A 15,635-nucleotide genomic window follows, 5' to 3' on the forward strand; every position below is an offset into this window, starting at 1 on the left:
TCCCCCTCGAGGAAAAAACAGCGCACAGCCTCAGTAGCAAAAGAATAGTACATATATATAATGATTTTCTTGCATAGGGAAATTTTATACAGTCTTCAGGTCTTGTTAAAAAATTGTTTGTTATTTTTAACATCTCATTTGAAAAACAATAATTGCATGTGTTGTTTAATCGGCGTATATTACATTCTTTGTGAGACCAAAATTTTATTTTTCCGTTAATTTTGAATGAAACATGTGGTATGCTAAATTCCGAATTAACGTAACATTACAGATCTAAAAGTAAATACGCTGTTATGTAAATATTCTTATCAGATATTAATGTCCAGGATCTCTGCATGGTCAGTATTTAATTAGATGGAATTCCAACGGTAAAGATAATTTGTTACATGCAACACGATATCCCTTCAAGTCTGTGCGAATTCTTTTGAACTGTGAAGTAAATCAATGTGATAAATCGCACACCCTAGTAGGACACATTGGAGCCGGAAAACGCGCGTTTTCTTTCTAAAAATGAGAGTATTGTTCAATCAAAAGTGTTATTTTGAATTTTTCTTTTCGAATTATTCTTAATTATGATGATTTGTGTAAAACTATCAACAGCACCAAGCCCAGACAATCAATACCAACAAAATGACGATATGGATGGAGAAGAGGTAAGCATGTTTAACTTTTATTTTGATCTTTCAAAGTTTATAAGTAGTCGGGAATGACTTTTCCAATAAAAAAAAAGAAGTGGTTCATATTCTAATTCGTGGTCATTTAAAAAAGAATATTATCAATGTCTACACGAATTGTTAAAATATTTTTTTCAAGACCAGTAACAATCTCAAGATTTGATGTAATTGACATGTATTATAATATAAGTTACATACACATTGAGGTAAACGAAGGTAGCCATTAATTTTGAAATTCTTTAAACTGTGAGTTTGCACGGACATATTTCCAATGCATCCAAACAATCAATATTGATAAAATTCAGTCATAAAAACGATATCAAAATTTTTATGAATAAAGAGTTAATTAAAATGTGTTTCCTAAATCCAGATTTTAATTTGATGTTTAAACTATCCAATATGTTAAAAGGTCTTAAAAGGACGTTGTGAGGTAAACTTGACTGACCGCATTATGGACCGAAGCTTAATGTGTCTCATGATTTGTTTACATACATAAATAGTTATTATGCATAATCGATCTTCATGAATTCTTATTATACATAATCGATCTTCATGAATTCTTATTATGCAAATCGATCTTAGAGTAAAGGCACGTCTTCACAATCAAGCAGCTCTTATTCATGCTAGACACTGCCCCTTGGCGACATTTTAAAGAACATACCAAAACCAGTAAAACGTAACTTTTTGAATATTTATCCGATTTACATGTATTATTAATGTCGCCTTTAATTTTCCCGTATATTTTGTTCATCCGTTTTATCCGGTACGCTCCCGTTAGGCGTCCGTATTATGCGGAACTCGTCCGTTGGATATACGTTCGACATGCATGCGTTCGACATCCGTTCTGTCCAGCACACTTCTGTTTCTTGTTCGTTGCATATCCGGTGTCTGTCCGTTATGCATTCGTTACACGTCCGTTTTATTCGGTCAGCACATGAACGGACTCCCAACGGCTAACAATTATGTCAACATTTATTTTCATCCGTTAGCCGCCCGTTCGCGCTATCCAGTAAAGTGTGACCGAAGCTTAAAGCCACTGTTTTGTTTCAGATGGAAAGGGAAAACTGTTTCCACGGAACACACCATGATAAAGGGGAAACATTTTTTCAAAAACATTGCCAAATATTGGTTTACCAGAAACTAACATAACTTTTTGCTCTAATTTTTATAATCAATTTGATATGTTGTGGTAGTGGTATTTCAAATGCTTGTTTTTCTTTACAGCTGTGCCAAGTTGAGGATCCACTTGGAACTTCATTATCAGATATTCACCCAGAAGTGTCACTGTCAACGGGAAGTCCTATGTGTGAAGATGTGAGATATACATATATTATCTTCTTATATAATTATTTGTTTTAATTGTGATTTAAGTATTATTGCAAACAAACATATACGAGGGGGAGGACAGGGGGGTACCCTTCTCCCTTCTCCCACCCTCTTCTCCTTTCTCATACCCCCGTTCTCCTTTCTCCCATTAGAATAATACATCTCCTTTTGAGATATTTTTTCTTGAAATATTAGAAAAATTTTTAAAAGGAGAGATATTTTATTTTTTCTCCTTTCTCCAACTTTTTCTCCTTTCTCCCAGCCTTCCTCTCCTTTCTCCTACCCCCTTTCTCCTTTCTCCCACCCCATTTCTCCTTTCTCCTACCCCCTTTCTCCCTGTCTCCCTTACCCCTGTCCTCCCCCTCATATACCATATGACATACATTGCGATTTATTATTTACATACATATTTTTTATCCAGATGAAACTTGTAAGTTGAAATTGGAAAGCAAATATTATAAACAGTGATCTTTTTACCATTATTTTTATACAAGAGATATCGATACTAGTTATCTTGGTGTAATCAGGAAGCATGTACAGAATTGTACACCCGTGTGGAAAATTCATACAACCTGAGGCACAGCCGATTTTTTATTTGACATCTTATTTCTTTTCTTCTTTATTTCAGCAGAGACATATAATACAATTGTATTATATGTCTCTGATTTCAGTAAGATTTTATTTAATTGATTTTTTGGAAAGTTGTATTTATTCTGGAATGAACAATGATGGAGTGTTCACACCAGGATAATAAGCCAATCAGATTGCAGGATTTTGATGCATGAGGAATGAATTACTTTATTCTTACAAAATAAGGCATGTTTGGTATGTGATGTCAGAGAGTGGAAAATTTACATATATGGTTCATGATTTAATGGACAGTTTCTATCATCTTAGGGGTGTTTAGTGTTTGCAGAGACATATAATACAATTATTATATTATATGTCTCTGGTGTTTGGTGTTTAACTTTAATTTGCACTAGACTAATACTAGGAATATGGATTATAAAGTTCAAAGTGTAAAGTTCTTTTATTTCCAATTAAGGGCCCCTGACGGGACATAATTACAACACTACACAATATGAACATATAAATAAAGATAAATTTAAATTATAATTCACATGAAGAGGATCAGAATATATATTATCCTATAAAATATTACTTTTAGAGCAACAATATTTCATAGAAGAGGAAGCCGGTTTGATGAAAACTGTATATATATAACGTTTTTTTTTGGGTTCTGTTAACAGATCAGAGAAAGACAAACTTACAATTCAGATTTACCTAGTAGAAATCCCCAGAAAAGGTCTAGAACATCAACATCTACTTATGATCCTTATAGTTTCTCTGATAACGAGGAAAACGAGGTAAGATTTTTAAATATAATCTACATTTAAACTGTCAGGTGTTAAAATTTTTACAATATTTATGTAAGTCTGCTGTCAGGATTAAGACACATTTATTTTTTTCCTAATGCATGGTATCACAGCTGCATGTGTGTCTTTATGTTTGTTTTAAATATTGACAGAAAAGGTGACTGAATTACAAATATATCGCTCAGATGTGCAATGTTTATCATAGATCTATACCTTCAAGCAAGGCAGGAATAGTTTACATTTTTGACTGAAATATCAACATTTGCAGAAGGAAAACCCATATATCATGTATATATCATGAAAAATGAATAGCATTATAATGATTTTTTTTTATTATTTTAGGTTTTAGAAGATCGTTATGATGGTACCTTGTTTGCAAATATGCAAATGACATCAACTCCAATAAAACCCAAACGACCTCATTTACAACAGGATACTATAATCCATGAACATGATGAAGATGAGGTGGTTATTTTTTACCTATTTATTTGATTTGTTGTAGGGGCTTAGTAATTTGTAGTCAGTGAACTGTTAGGACGTATTTTTATTGTTTTCAAGCTCAATATTCAAATTCATTTTTTAAAGCATTTGTTTTATCATACCCTAAATATGATACCATGTTAAATTGCTTTAATAATTCCTTACAGAATGTAATTTTAAATTGTAGACAACTATAAACAATAAACATGTGGACATTCTTGGGACCTCATTGCAAGAATTACAAACACAAGATAACAATCAGGTAAGAGTGAAGTAACACCAAACAAAAGGAAAAATAGTACAACCCCATAATTGAAATTGGAAATATTTTTTATTCAAAAATTTAGTATATGATCAATTTGCTATTTTGATAGAAGACTATTAACAGCTCTTAACATCACAGGAGTTAAATTCTATAAGAAGGGACCAAAGTATTCTCAAATATCAAATAAGTATTTATGTTGCATAAATGTTGCCATATCTTTACACATAAGGAGAACTACTGTCCTATTTTTTTTCATTGACATTGGATATAGAGATAATGTGAATTTTAACTTTATTTAGCTAAAGAAATTAAAAGAATCCGTAGATATTCCAAGTACTCCTCTAACAGAGCACCAGACAGACTACAATCAGCAGGTACAATGTACTATTAACAACATCAGATGTACAATTTATTTTAAAACATGTTGTTTTTATGCCCGGGAGGTAGTGGAGGGCCATTAAGTTTTACCCTTGTACGCCTGTATGACTGTCCGCCTGTTAGTGCACCCCACAATTGGTTTCCGTTCTCTAACTTTAGTTTGCCTCATCCAAATGTTATGAAATTTATACACAATGTTATCACAACACCACACATATCGAGTTTGAATTTGGGTAGCGTCACTTTTACCATATGTTGACTGTTCTAGAGTGATACCCTTTACAAAGGGAAAATATTATTGAATGTTTCGCTTCCGTTCTCTTACTTCAGTTTGCCTCAAGTAAATGTTATGAAATTTATTCACAATGCTAATTACAACAAACTTAAGATATGTATTACATTTGTGTGTGTATTGAATCGTGTCAAATGAAGCATATCTGTATATTGAAGGAATGAACTGACTTTAATTTTATTTTTTTTTAAATATTTTAAGGACCAACAATTAGAAGTATCTGAAGACATTCTTGGAAGTTCATTAGCAGAGTTACATTCTAATGATAATAATCAGGTACATTAAGTAGCATACCATCTTTATCCATCAAATTATTATGCATGTGTTGACGTATATTGAATTCTAGAAAGTAATTTGAAAATAAAAATTGGTTAATCAATAAAACAAGATAATGACATAAACTTTTCAAATTATTTTTTTTATTTTTGTATATGTTTTTGAAAAAAAAACTCCTTCTGAGCATATTTTGATAAAACAAATGTGATGGATTAATTTTTTAAAAATTTATTTTAGAGTGGTGCAATGTCATTTTCATTTACCATTGAGGATATATTGTATGCAAATAAAAAAAACGAAGAAAGCAGTTCAAAAGGTATGATTATGAAGATATAATAACACTATTTGGAAAAAGATTGTGGCTGAGGTGAAGCAGTGAATCATTTTTTCTTCAAAATTGCAATGGATTCTCTTATTAGTTTAATAGATTATTTTTATTTCTTATCCAGATTGATCATGTTGCAAAAGTTCTATTTAAACACAATATACATTTATGCACAGCCCCATTGATAACTTAGTAATATATCCCAATATAATATTATACATCATGTACATGCTATATCTTAACTGTGATAAATGTAAGGACAACATGTCTCAAACTCAACAGGAAACAAGAAAACACATATTTATTCTCATGCAATTCTTGATCACATAAAACGAAATACAAAAGAATGTCTTTATAGTTTATAAATTTCTAAATCTATTGATTATATGCAGACACATTTAGAACATTTTTATTTTATATTTTGAAGAGTAAACTTTTTAATACATCCTACAATTCTTTGGGCGAAAAAAGCCGATTGAAACATTTCTTTTTCAAGCTATACGAATTATAATATTAAAAATCCAATATCATTGTCTAATATAAACCAATTGTATATTGTATCTTCAGGTAAGCAAAATGAAAGAAAAAGCCTGTTAGAAAAAGCACTATCAACATCAATTGAATGTCTCAGAAACAAAAATATGTGCCGAAAAAGATGTCTTAATGGATTATCACTTGAATTTATAAGGGAAGCGAGGTACAGAATATGGACAAAAAACTATCAACAGCGTGTGGAATGGTTTTCCGATAAGTTTATTGATGCAGACTTTGATGCTGAAAAGCCTTTATTTTTTGTCAATAAAGGAAAAACAGTGTGTGGACAATGCTTTAGAAGTTTATATAAAGTGAATAAAAACTTTTATTATAAATGGATTGAAAAATTTTGTAATGGAGCAATTTCATCAGGCTATATCAAAGGAAGACCTGTCTCAAAAGCAAAGGAAGATACAGTGCTGTGGTTGCAAGATTATGCAAAATACAGAGGAGATTTTATGCCTGATAGAGATATTACCATGCTTCCATATAAAACTAGAAAAATTGATGTTTACAATCTGTATGTTAATGAAATGACAGAAAAACTTACAATTTCCGTTTCAAAAGCAACATTTTATCATATGTGGAAGAACGAATTCAGAATTTTAAAAATTAAAAAGGTAAATATGATTTTGTTAAGTTATTTTTTTAAATATGAGGTATAATGTACACATGATGTATCTAATTTTGTTTTTCAAGGAGAGAGAAAATGCATCAACTACTGAATTTTTCAATTGTCTAATTATTGATATTTTATAATAATTTAACTGTTGAAGTAACAGTATAATTAGATGCATTATACATATTACTTTACAGCTGATTCCTTTGAGTGTGTAGGTAAAATTAATATCTTTGGTTAGCTTGCTTGCTATCTGAACTGTGAAGTCTTTATTATGTAAGGTATACTACCCTCCTTTAGGAGTAGCCTAGTCCTATAGAAAGGAGGGTAGTTTACATTACCTTATACTGACTTCACAGTTCAGCTAGCAAGCAAGCTAACTAAAGATATTACCTTTGTCTAAAGACTCAATGGAATTGGCTGTAAAATCAAACCTAATGCGTAAACATATGCCGATGTCAGAAATAAATTACTTTTTATTGAAAGGTATATCATGTAGAAATATACTCTTTATGTTTGTTTAAAATGTGTTTAAATGATTCAACCGATTGTAACAGCTAGGGGATAGAAGCAATAATAAGTGTAATCATAGATTCAAAATTCATCATGTATAGCGTAACCTGACCAGCAACAACCGATGAAAACGAAAAAAAATATGTTAAATATGAGAATCAAACCATAAGTGCTGTTGTAGAAATCAACTTAACAGTTTATCTGTTGCTGTTATTTTTTTGGATTTGTTAAAGTGTAGTGATTACAGCTATTACGATTGTGATTCTGCCGCATCCACAGTTTTGTCAACTTGCATTTCATACATAACATTTCTGCAATAAGTTTTAATTTATCCTATATTTTTTTTTAGACTAATTCATTTTCAAGATGCCAAACTTGTACAACTTTGACAACAAGACTTGAGAAAACAAGGGACCAAGCAGAGAGAGAAGCACTTAAAAAAAGCATAATGGTTCACAATTCAAGACAGATGTAAGTTTCCGATATCTCAGTCTTTTCTCTGTAATTTGAGCAAATGAAATATTGGTAATTGGAGAGAAAAAAATTCCAGAAAAAAATGAAATACTGCCGCCAATTGAAAGCAATATATTCAAGAACATGTTGAAAGATCTGATGAATTAAGACAAAGTTTTCGACTAAAAAAAAGAAGATGTGGTATGATTGCAAATGAGACAACTCTCCATAAGAGACAGATTGACAGAGAAATAAATAACTAGTTGCGCAGGGTATAATGTATTTGACTCATCTGTCTGTCCGTCCTGTTCTTGACATTGTAAGTTCTCTGAAACCACACAACATAATTTCAGAAAACTGTGTAGATAATAAGGACAAACTATGTAGCTGTGCATTTTGACAGAAAATTACGATTCAGTTTTTTTTCAGGAGTTATGTTACTTTTGAATTAAAATTTTGGCCTAATTTTGTTTGAATATTTAGACATAATAATGACATACTTTCAACTATAGGAGTGCATGTCTACAGGAAATTACTATGGATTTTTTTCTACGAGTTATGCCCTTTGAACTTGTGATTTTGGCCTTTATATATTACTGCGGCAGTTTATAATCGCAACTCCTCTGAAACTACACAACAAAATTTTATGAAACTTTATAGTTAAGAAAGCCATAGTATCCTCATGTCCATATCCATAAGAAAATTGTTATTACTTGACTTTTGTAGACTTTTTGAATTTAGGAATCTGTTAAGATTTTGTTTGTCCAGTGACAGTGTGGGGGTGTGGGGTATGAGAGCTTGCTCACAAAGGTTCTTTAATAGTATGTTTTGAAAAAAAAACACAAAATGTTTATTATGGAACTAACAATTGCATATGGTCATTAAACAGTATACCCTTGTACTTCAGGGCAGAAAGAGCATATTACAGAACTAAAAGAAAGAATGCAGAAGAGAACAAACGACACTACATGAGTATTATTATAGATGGCATGGATCAGTGTACGGACCATTAATTTAATTCTTACCTCTTTCTATAACAAGAGTATCACTCAGTATCATGACGAAATTCATTGATGATTTGAAAAAAAATCTTTATCATAAATATTGACAGCCAATATTATTGGTATTTAGTAATATGAATAGACACTGAGCACTAACAAAGTTAACTGTCAAATGTAAAAATACAAAGACTATCATCTAAAACCACCATAAAAGAAAAATGAAAGATAGATAAATTAATATCTCAATTGTTATATGATCATTTCCTTCTGTTAAAATTAGAAATAAAACAAATTTGATTCAGCAAACTTAATAAGCATAATAATGTTAATTGTTTTGCTTGGTTAATTTCAGTTGACATGCACCTTTATAACTTTCAGGACCTCAAATGATAACAACTGCTTAAGCTAATCATTCTTTTTGCTAAACAGTCATCATGTTAACATGTGTAAGTGTCTTTAATGTGATTTGAAATCTCAATGAATTTAAAAAAAAAAAACAGCTCGATCCTTATTACATGTATTATAAATTACATTTTTTTTAGCAAAAACAGATCTCCCACATTTTACAGGACGACGTTCAAAGGTAGGGTTGATTTTTGTAACATTTACTAAATTAGTTACATTTGTATATATATATCACCATGATTTCATTAACCAATTAAGTTTAATGTCTAAAAGTTTGATTTGGCTATGCAAAAGTCTTGATCGAACCAAATCGGTGAGTCTTGTGTAGACATAACGCATGTCTGGCCTACTAAATTATAAGAAGATATAAGAAGATGTGGTATAAGTTTCAATGATACAACTCTTCACCCAAGTCACATTATATGTAAACAAAAACCAATATAGGTCAAAATTTGGTCGTCAACAAGGAGCATTGACTCACACTGAACAAGCACTGGTGTCTGATATTTTGCAACGAATTTGACCTCTCAAAGGAAAAAAGGCTTCGTTAAAATCTAAACACGTAAATAGTTAAAATACTAAAATTGAGAAAGGAATTGGGGAATGTGTCAAAGCGATAACAACTGGACCATATAGCGTAGACAACAGCCGAAGGCAACCAATGGGTCTTCAATGTAGCGAAAATTCCCGCACTCGTAGGTGTCCTTCAGCTGGCCCCTAAAAAAAATGTATACTAGTACAGTGATAATGGACGTCATACTAAACTCTGAATTATACACAAGAAACTAAATTAAAAATCACACAAGACTATCGTACTTATGATATTTGTTTTAACAAATTACACATTGAAACACGTAGTGTCTTACGTAAAAATTATTTTTGTATGCATTCTTTATTTTTTCCTCAGGCCTTAGATGTTGCTAATCTCCTTCAGACACATGTACAAGGAATAATGAATCATGGTCTAAACAGATTTACAACATATATTGACATAAATGAATATAGTCATGATTCCAATCTTATCATGAATACTGTATTGAAAGAGCTGCATGAATCAAGTGTATTAATGGTAAGTTTTGTGTTTCTATGATATATTTATCAAGAAGATGTGAACTTTATACATGTAATTTTCATTTCATATATTTTTTAATGGTCTACTGTAAAAAAAAATTGTAGAAGTTTGTAATTTTTATTTTTCAATATTTATATTTTAGAAAAATCACTACCCAGTTTGTAATTTTTATTTTTCAATATTCATATTTTAGAAAAAAACACTACCCAAACACTTAGTTCTTAGCACAGGTAGTACTGATGACTAAAAAAGAATATGCTGTTGGCACTAACTAATTTTTAATCAATTCTTTATTTACAGGGTAGCTTTTTACCTGAAATTCTCTACATGCAGGCTGATAATTGCTTTAGAGAAAATAAAAATCGTTTTATGTTGGCTTTCTGTGAGTTACTTGTCAGAAAAAATATATTTAAAGAGGTAAGATATAACTTTACATAGTCCATAAAATATAGATGAAAATCTGTTTTATTATTTCAATGTATTCATGAGTTATTGTTTCATTTACCTATGTGATTTGTATGTGAAAAGCTTGGTTCGGAAAATAAAGACCATGAAATGACCGGTTTCTGTATGAAAATAAGAAGATTTGTTAAGACGCAATGAGACAACTGTACAATAAAGACCAAATAACAAAGAAATAACAACTAAAATTTACTTTACGATCTTTAAAACTGAACAAAACCCATAGCCATCTATCAAAGACCTCAAAATGACAAATGGAAAACAAGTTAGACGAGAAAACTAAGGAAATATAATTAATAGCAACACACGACAACCACTGAATTACAGGCTGCTGACTTAGAACAGAAAAATATATAACGGGGCTGGGTTAAACTAAAATGATGCCGACAAACCCTCCTCTTGACATTGGACAGGTTTAACTCTACAACACAAGAACGAGCTGTACACATTAGTTTGACAGAAGCACATTTAATTGAAGAACTAGAGTATATTGAGCAGAGGGAGAACAAAATTTCCCGGAATTTTTAACATAACAATAAGAAAACACCGATAGCGATTTAAGAGCTATATACTTTTACTTGTTTGTTATTTGTGTTTAACGTACTTACGTTACTAAATTGTGATTAATGATGATTATTTTCTACCTATCTTTATTCTTTTAGGTTCATCTGTCTTTTCTACCAGTTGGTCATACCCATGAAGACATAGATGCAGCTTTCAGCAAAATTTCAGATAAATTGCGAAAAAATGATGCTGAAACATTGACAGGGTTTATGCATCTCCTACCTTCCTGTAAGATAACTGGTGGAATTTATGACATAAGAGGATGGTTAACACCGCATATAACACCTCTATCAGGGCAGACATCACCTCTTCATTTCAAGTTTTCAATTGATGAAGCTAAAAAAATTCGATCAGAGTACAAAGGAGCCCACCATAGACCTTGGATCCCTATGAGAAAACCAATGCTCAAGAAAATGCCAACTGGAATTCCTAAAATTGTTAGCCCATTTTTTCACAAAATAAATTTTGATGCCTTATCTAAAAATATAGAAAAATGCAAGTATTTGTTCTCAGATATTGTGCAAGACACACAGTATAGATGGTGGAAAAGATATGTAAGCCATTTACAAGAAACGTCATCTAGTAAAGAAAAGACATTATTTTACAGCAAAAGAAATGCAAGATGGCTATTACCACTATTGCCAAGGAGGACAAACAACCCCCAGCCTCATGTTGTAAACTTACCTCAACAAATTCAAGAAATGATAGACAAAGAAATAGATGATCCTGTGGTAAGTTCAGTTTTGATGAGAATTGGTTTATCTTACAAATTAAGAATTGCTAAATTGCTAAATTTGTATGCACACATCATTATATAAAGTATCAGTATATTTTTTTTTATATGAGTTTTATTTTAAATTGGATATTGCAGGATTTGGTGACCTTCACAATGATGAAGAATTTTTTTTTTTTTCAAATATGTATAGTACTGAAAGGAAACGGTTGACAAATATAGAATGGGACAGCAACATAACGTATAAAAAAATAGAAAGATACCTTGGAGCTTCCACAATAAACTTCAATCTAAAATTTTACAGAGCTTCCAAGCCTCTTGAGTATAAAACAAATATATTTTATCAAGGTACTCAAAATTAGTGTTGTATTATCTCAACCATCTGATATCTAATCTCATTAGGTAGATTAACAAAATTATATCAAATGACATCCAACTGGAACCAGTACATGTGGTACAGTTAAAGCACTTCATTAAGTACTTTAGGTTAAAGCTGATAACAAAATACACAAGCAAATATTACTAATGATAGCATATAAAATGACTGCAGTTGCTCATAATACTTATCTATTGATGTGATGATAAATACTTCAGGAAGACATGACTTTCTGCAATGCCAAAAACACAGGAAAGGAATGACAACATTTGAGTATTGCCTCAATTTATAAGTCCAATGAATTGATGTTAGTGAGCAGCAACAAATACGATTTATTGTGATCAAGTCTTACTCTTAATGTCAAGCATGTTATCATATCAAGTGCAGTACTGTTATTAATATAATTGGTTGTACATGTAATTACTTCCATTTTAACCTAAAATGTCACACTTAACATGTTCTTTAATATGATTTTTAAAGGTGGATATCTTAATTGATTTTCATGAGGTTGAATATATATGCCTATTTTTTCCTGCAGATACTCATGCCATCACCAAAGAAGAAAAACAAAGGAAAAACACAGAAAAAGACTCTAAAAAAGCAAATAAAAGGTATTTTTTTAATATAATATTTGTGTAATACATCAATCAACTAATACATACATTATTTTGTTATCCCACATTCTGTATGTATGTGCCTGTCCCAAGTTAAGAGTCTGTTATTCAATGTTTTCTTTGTTGCTGTGTAACATGAATGTTTTTCGTTCATTTAATTTGTACATTTATAAGGTTGTTAGTTTTCTTATTTGAATTATTCACAATTGTGATTTCGGGGCCTTTTATAACTGACTTTACAGTTTGGCCTTGTGTATTGTTAAAGACCGTGTGCTGACTTACAGCTGTTAATTTCTATATCATTTGGTTTCTTTTGGATAAATGTGTCATTGGCGATCATACAAATTATCTTTTTTACATTGTATTTAGAGGGCTATATAATCAGTCAACATAATGGGTCCTTACTCTTTATCATAGTTTAAATCTTCCAGAATTGTAAATTTGACATCTTCAAAATTTCCATAAGTTACAAATGACTCTTTAATAAAATTCGTAGTGTTTATCTGCAAATTGCATTTAATTTATAAGTTATTGACAGCATCTGCCTGTTATTGCTGCACCGTTGGTTCTCAAATGTCGGTTGATCTATGCTTGATTTTGAATTTTTCGGACATTTTTAACAGTTCTTATGAGTTAACATTATTATGGTTAGAAAAATTGTATAGGATGATCCTTATGATCTGCTTTGAACAATTTATTATCTATATTGAATGTAAGAATTATCAATTTTGTTTTATTGTAGGAAAGAAGACAAAAAGGCAACAAAGAACTGTTTTTCACACCTATGTTTATGGGTTTATCCATATTAAAAAACAGAAATATTTTTTTTTATTGGCAGAATTGATTGAAATTCTGTGGTTTTTATCATATTTTCATATGTGTATTATAACTACTTGTAACATTATAGCATTGAGTGCTTTATTCCACCTTTTTTTAAAAGAACATATTTTCGTAAAAGTGCAAGTGAAATACATTGAAGATTTGAACCTAGAAATACAGTGTTAAGAATTATACAACATAGTTTTTTGGCTGTAATTGTCTTGAAAAACGACATAAATTGCATCAAACATTTCACAATGGTGCAGTAATTTTATTCTAGTATGTTTGTTTGAAGAATGTAAGGAATATGATGCTTATTTTGAATATGGTCGTTCTTCTGAATTAATTATATTGAGTGAAGTGGTTGTGAAAATTATTATGGAAATGTTCATCCGTTTGTTTTGATTGGTTATAAATACATATTTTGAGATAGTAAAAAGTATGTTGTACAAACACGAAACGATATAATCATATATTTTGGAATTTAAATATTTCGGTGTTTCACTTTTTTCTCTCCATTGTAATGAACTGTACAAACTAAATTTATTTTCAGGTCAGAATTTTCTTGTAGTAATGACCTGCTGAAAATAAATTTATTTTGTGATTTTTGCAAAAAAATCTGTGGTAATGACTGGTACAAAATAAATTTATTATGAGAAGTTTGTATCTTCGTTGTGATGACCTGCTCAAAATAAATTTATTTTGAGGTCGGAATTTTCTTGTAGTAATGACCTGCTGAAAATAAATTTATTTTGAGATTTTTGCAAAAATCTGTGGTAATGACTGGTACAAAATAAATTTATTATGAGAAGTTTGTATCTTCGTTGTGATGACCTGCTCAAAATAAATTTATTCTGAGGTCGGAATTTTCTTGTAGTAATGACCTGCTGAAAATAAATTTATTTTGTGATTTTTTCAAAAATCTGTGGTAATGACTAGTACAAAATAAATTTATTATGAGAAGTTTGTATCTTCGTTGTGATGACCTGCTCAAAATAAATTTATTTTGTAATTTGGAAAAATCAGCTGAAACGAATAGATGATGATTATTTTGTGATAATAACATGCTAAGACGAATTGAATCATGATTCTGTAAAATTTGTTGTAATGCACTGTACAAAATAAATTTATTTTAAAATGGTGATATGTTTATGATAATAATGAGCACAAAATAGATTTATTTTTGGATAAACATAACAAATAGAATGCTATGTGTTTGTTGTTAAGCCATCACAGATTTTGTTTGTCTGATTCTATTCAGAATAAATGTATTTTGAGATATTGATATTGGATAGAAGTTTAATATTTATGATTACTATAGCTTCCAACTACAGAATAAATTTATTCTGAGATCTACTGTATGTTTTTTGTGTACTTTGTTTCTTATTAATAATATAAAATACAAGCAAATAGGGTTCAGAATAAATTTATTCTGCAGTAAACATTCATCAAGGCCTACACCAGTGACAGAATAACAAACATTGACAGATAATGTTAACAAAATAAGGGTTTCAATAAAAAAAAAGGATTATTGGAATTTTCCTCTTTCATTTTGGACTCAGTTTACTGTAACTCCCTTACATATTTATTATACTCCAATAAGTAGTTTGTATTTATCTTAGTAGCTTGAAAAGATGTTTTGAAAATTTTACTTTTTAGATTAACTGAGCCATGGAAATTTTACCCCCTCCCCCTTTTTTACCATGGAGAATTAAAACTTATGTCTATCATTCTATATAAATATTTCAAATTTCAAAGAATTAAAGTGTCCAAGCTACATGGTCTAGTAATAATGCTTTAAGAAGTTTTTTTTATTGAAATTTTGTTAGTTAAGACTTCAGAGCACTTCCTTAAATACCCAGCAAGTATTTTTCTTTTAACCAATCATTGAAAATTGACCTCCCCTTCTTGTATTAATGATTTTTAATATTTGATTAGCGTTTATATAATGTTAAATGTTTTATTAATCTTCTAGAATGAAAAAAACAGGGGGGTTCAATTTACCATGGGGGTTCAATTTTCCATACAGGGGGGTTCAATTTACCATGGGGGGGGGGGGGGGGGGGGTTCAATATACC

At 30.5% G+C, this 15,635-nt stretch overlaps 1 protein-coding gene across 1 annotated transcript; it reads left to right on the forward strand.

Annotated features, from left to right (window-relative positions):
• Positions 1-600: 600 nt before the first annotated feature.
• Positions 601-14,763, forward strand: LOC139509605 (uncharacterized; the record flags this gene model as incomplete). The annotated part of the gene is made up of 17 exons (XM_071296211.1): positions 601-653; positions 1,899-1,988; positions 3,251-3,367; positions 3,719-3,841; positions 4,044-4,118; positions 4,421-4,495; positions 4,993-5,067; positions 5,305-5,383; positions 5,960-6,546; positions 7,408-7,529; positions 8,419-8,510; positions 9,055-9,095; positions 9,825-9,986; positions 10,290-10,406; positions 11,114-11,746; positions 12,663-12,735; positions 13,481-14,763. Coding segments are annotated over 17 exons (2,777 nt in total), but the record flags the coding sequence as incomplete, so codon positions are not given.
• Positions 14,764-15,635: the final 872 nt, after the last annotated feature.

This window comes from Mytilus edulis, unplaced genomic scaffold (genome assembly GCF_963676685.1).
Source record: "Mytilus edulis unplaced genomic scaffold, xbMytEdul2.2 SCAFFOLD_204, whole genome shotgun sequence".
NCBI classification, from domain to species: domain Eukaryota; kingdom Metazoa; phylum Mollusca; class Bivalvia; order Mytilida; family Mytilidae; genus Mytilus; species Mytilus edulis.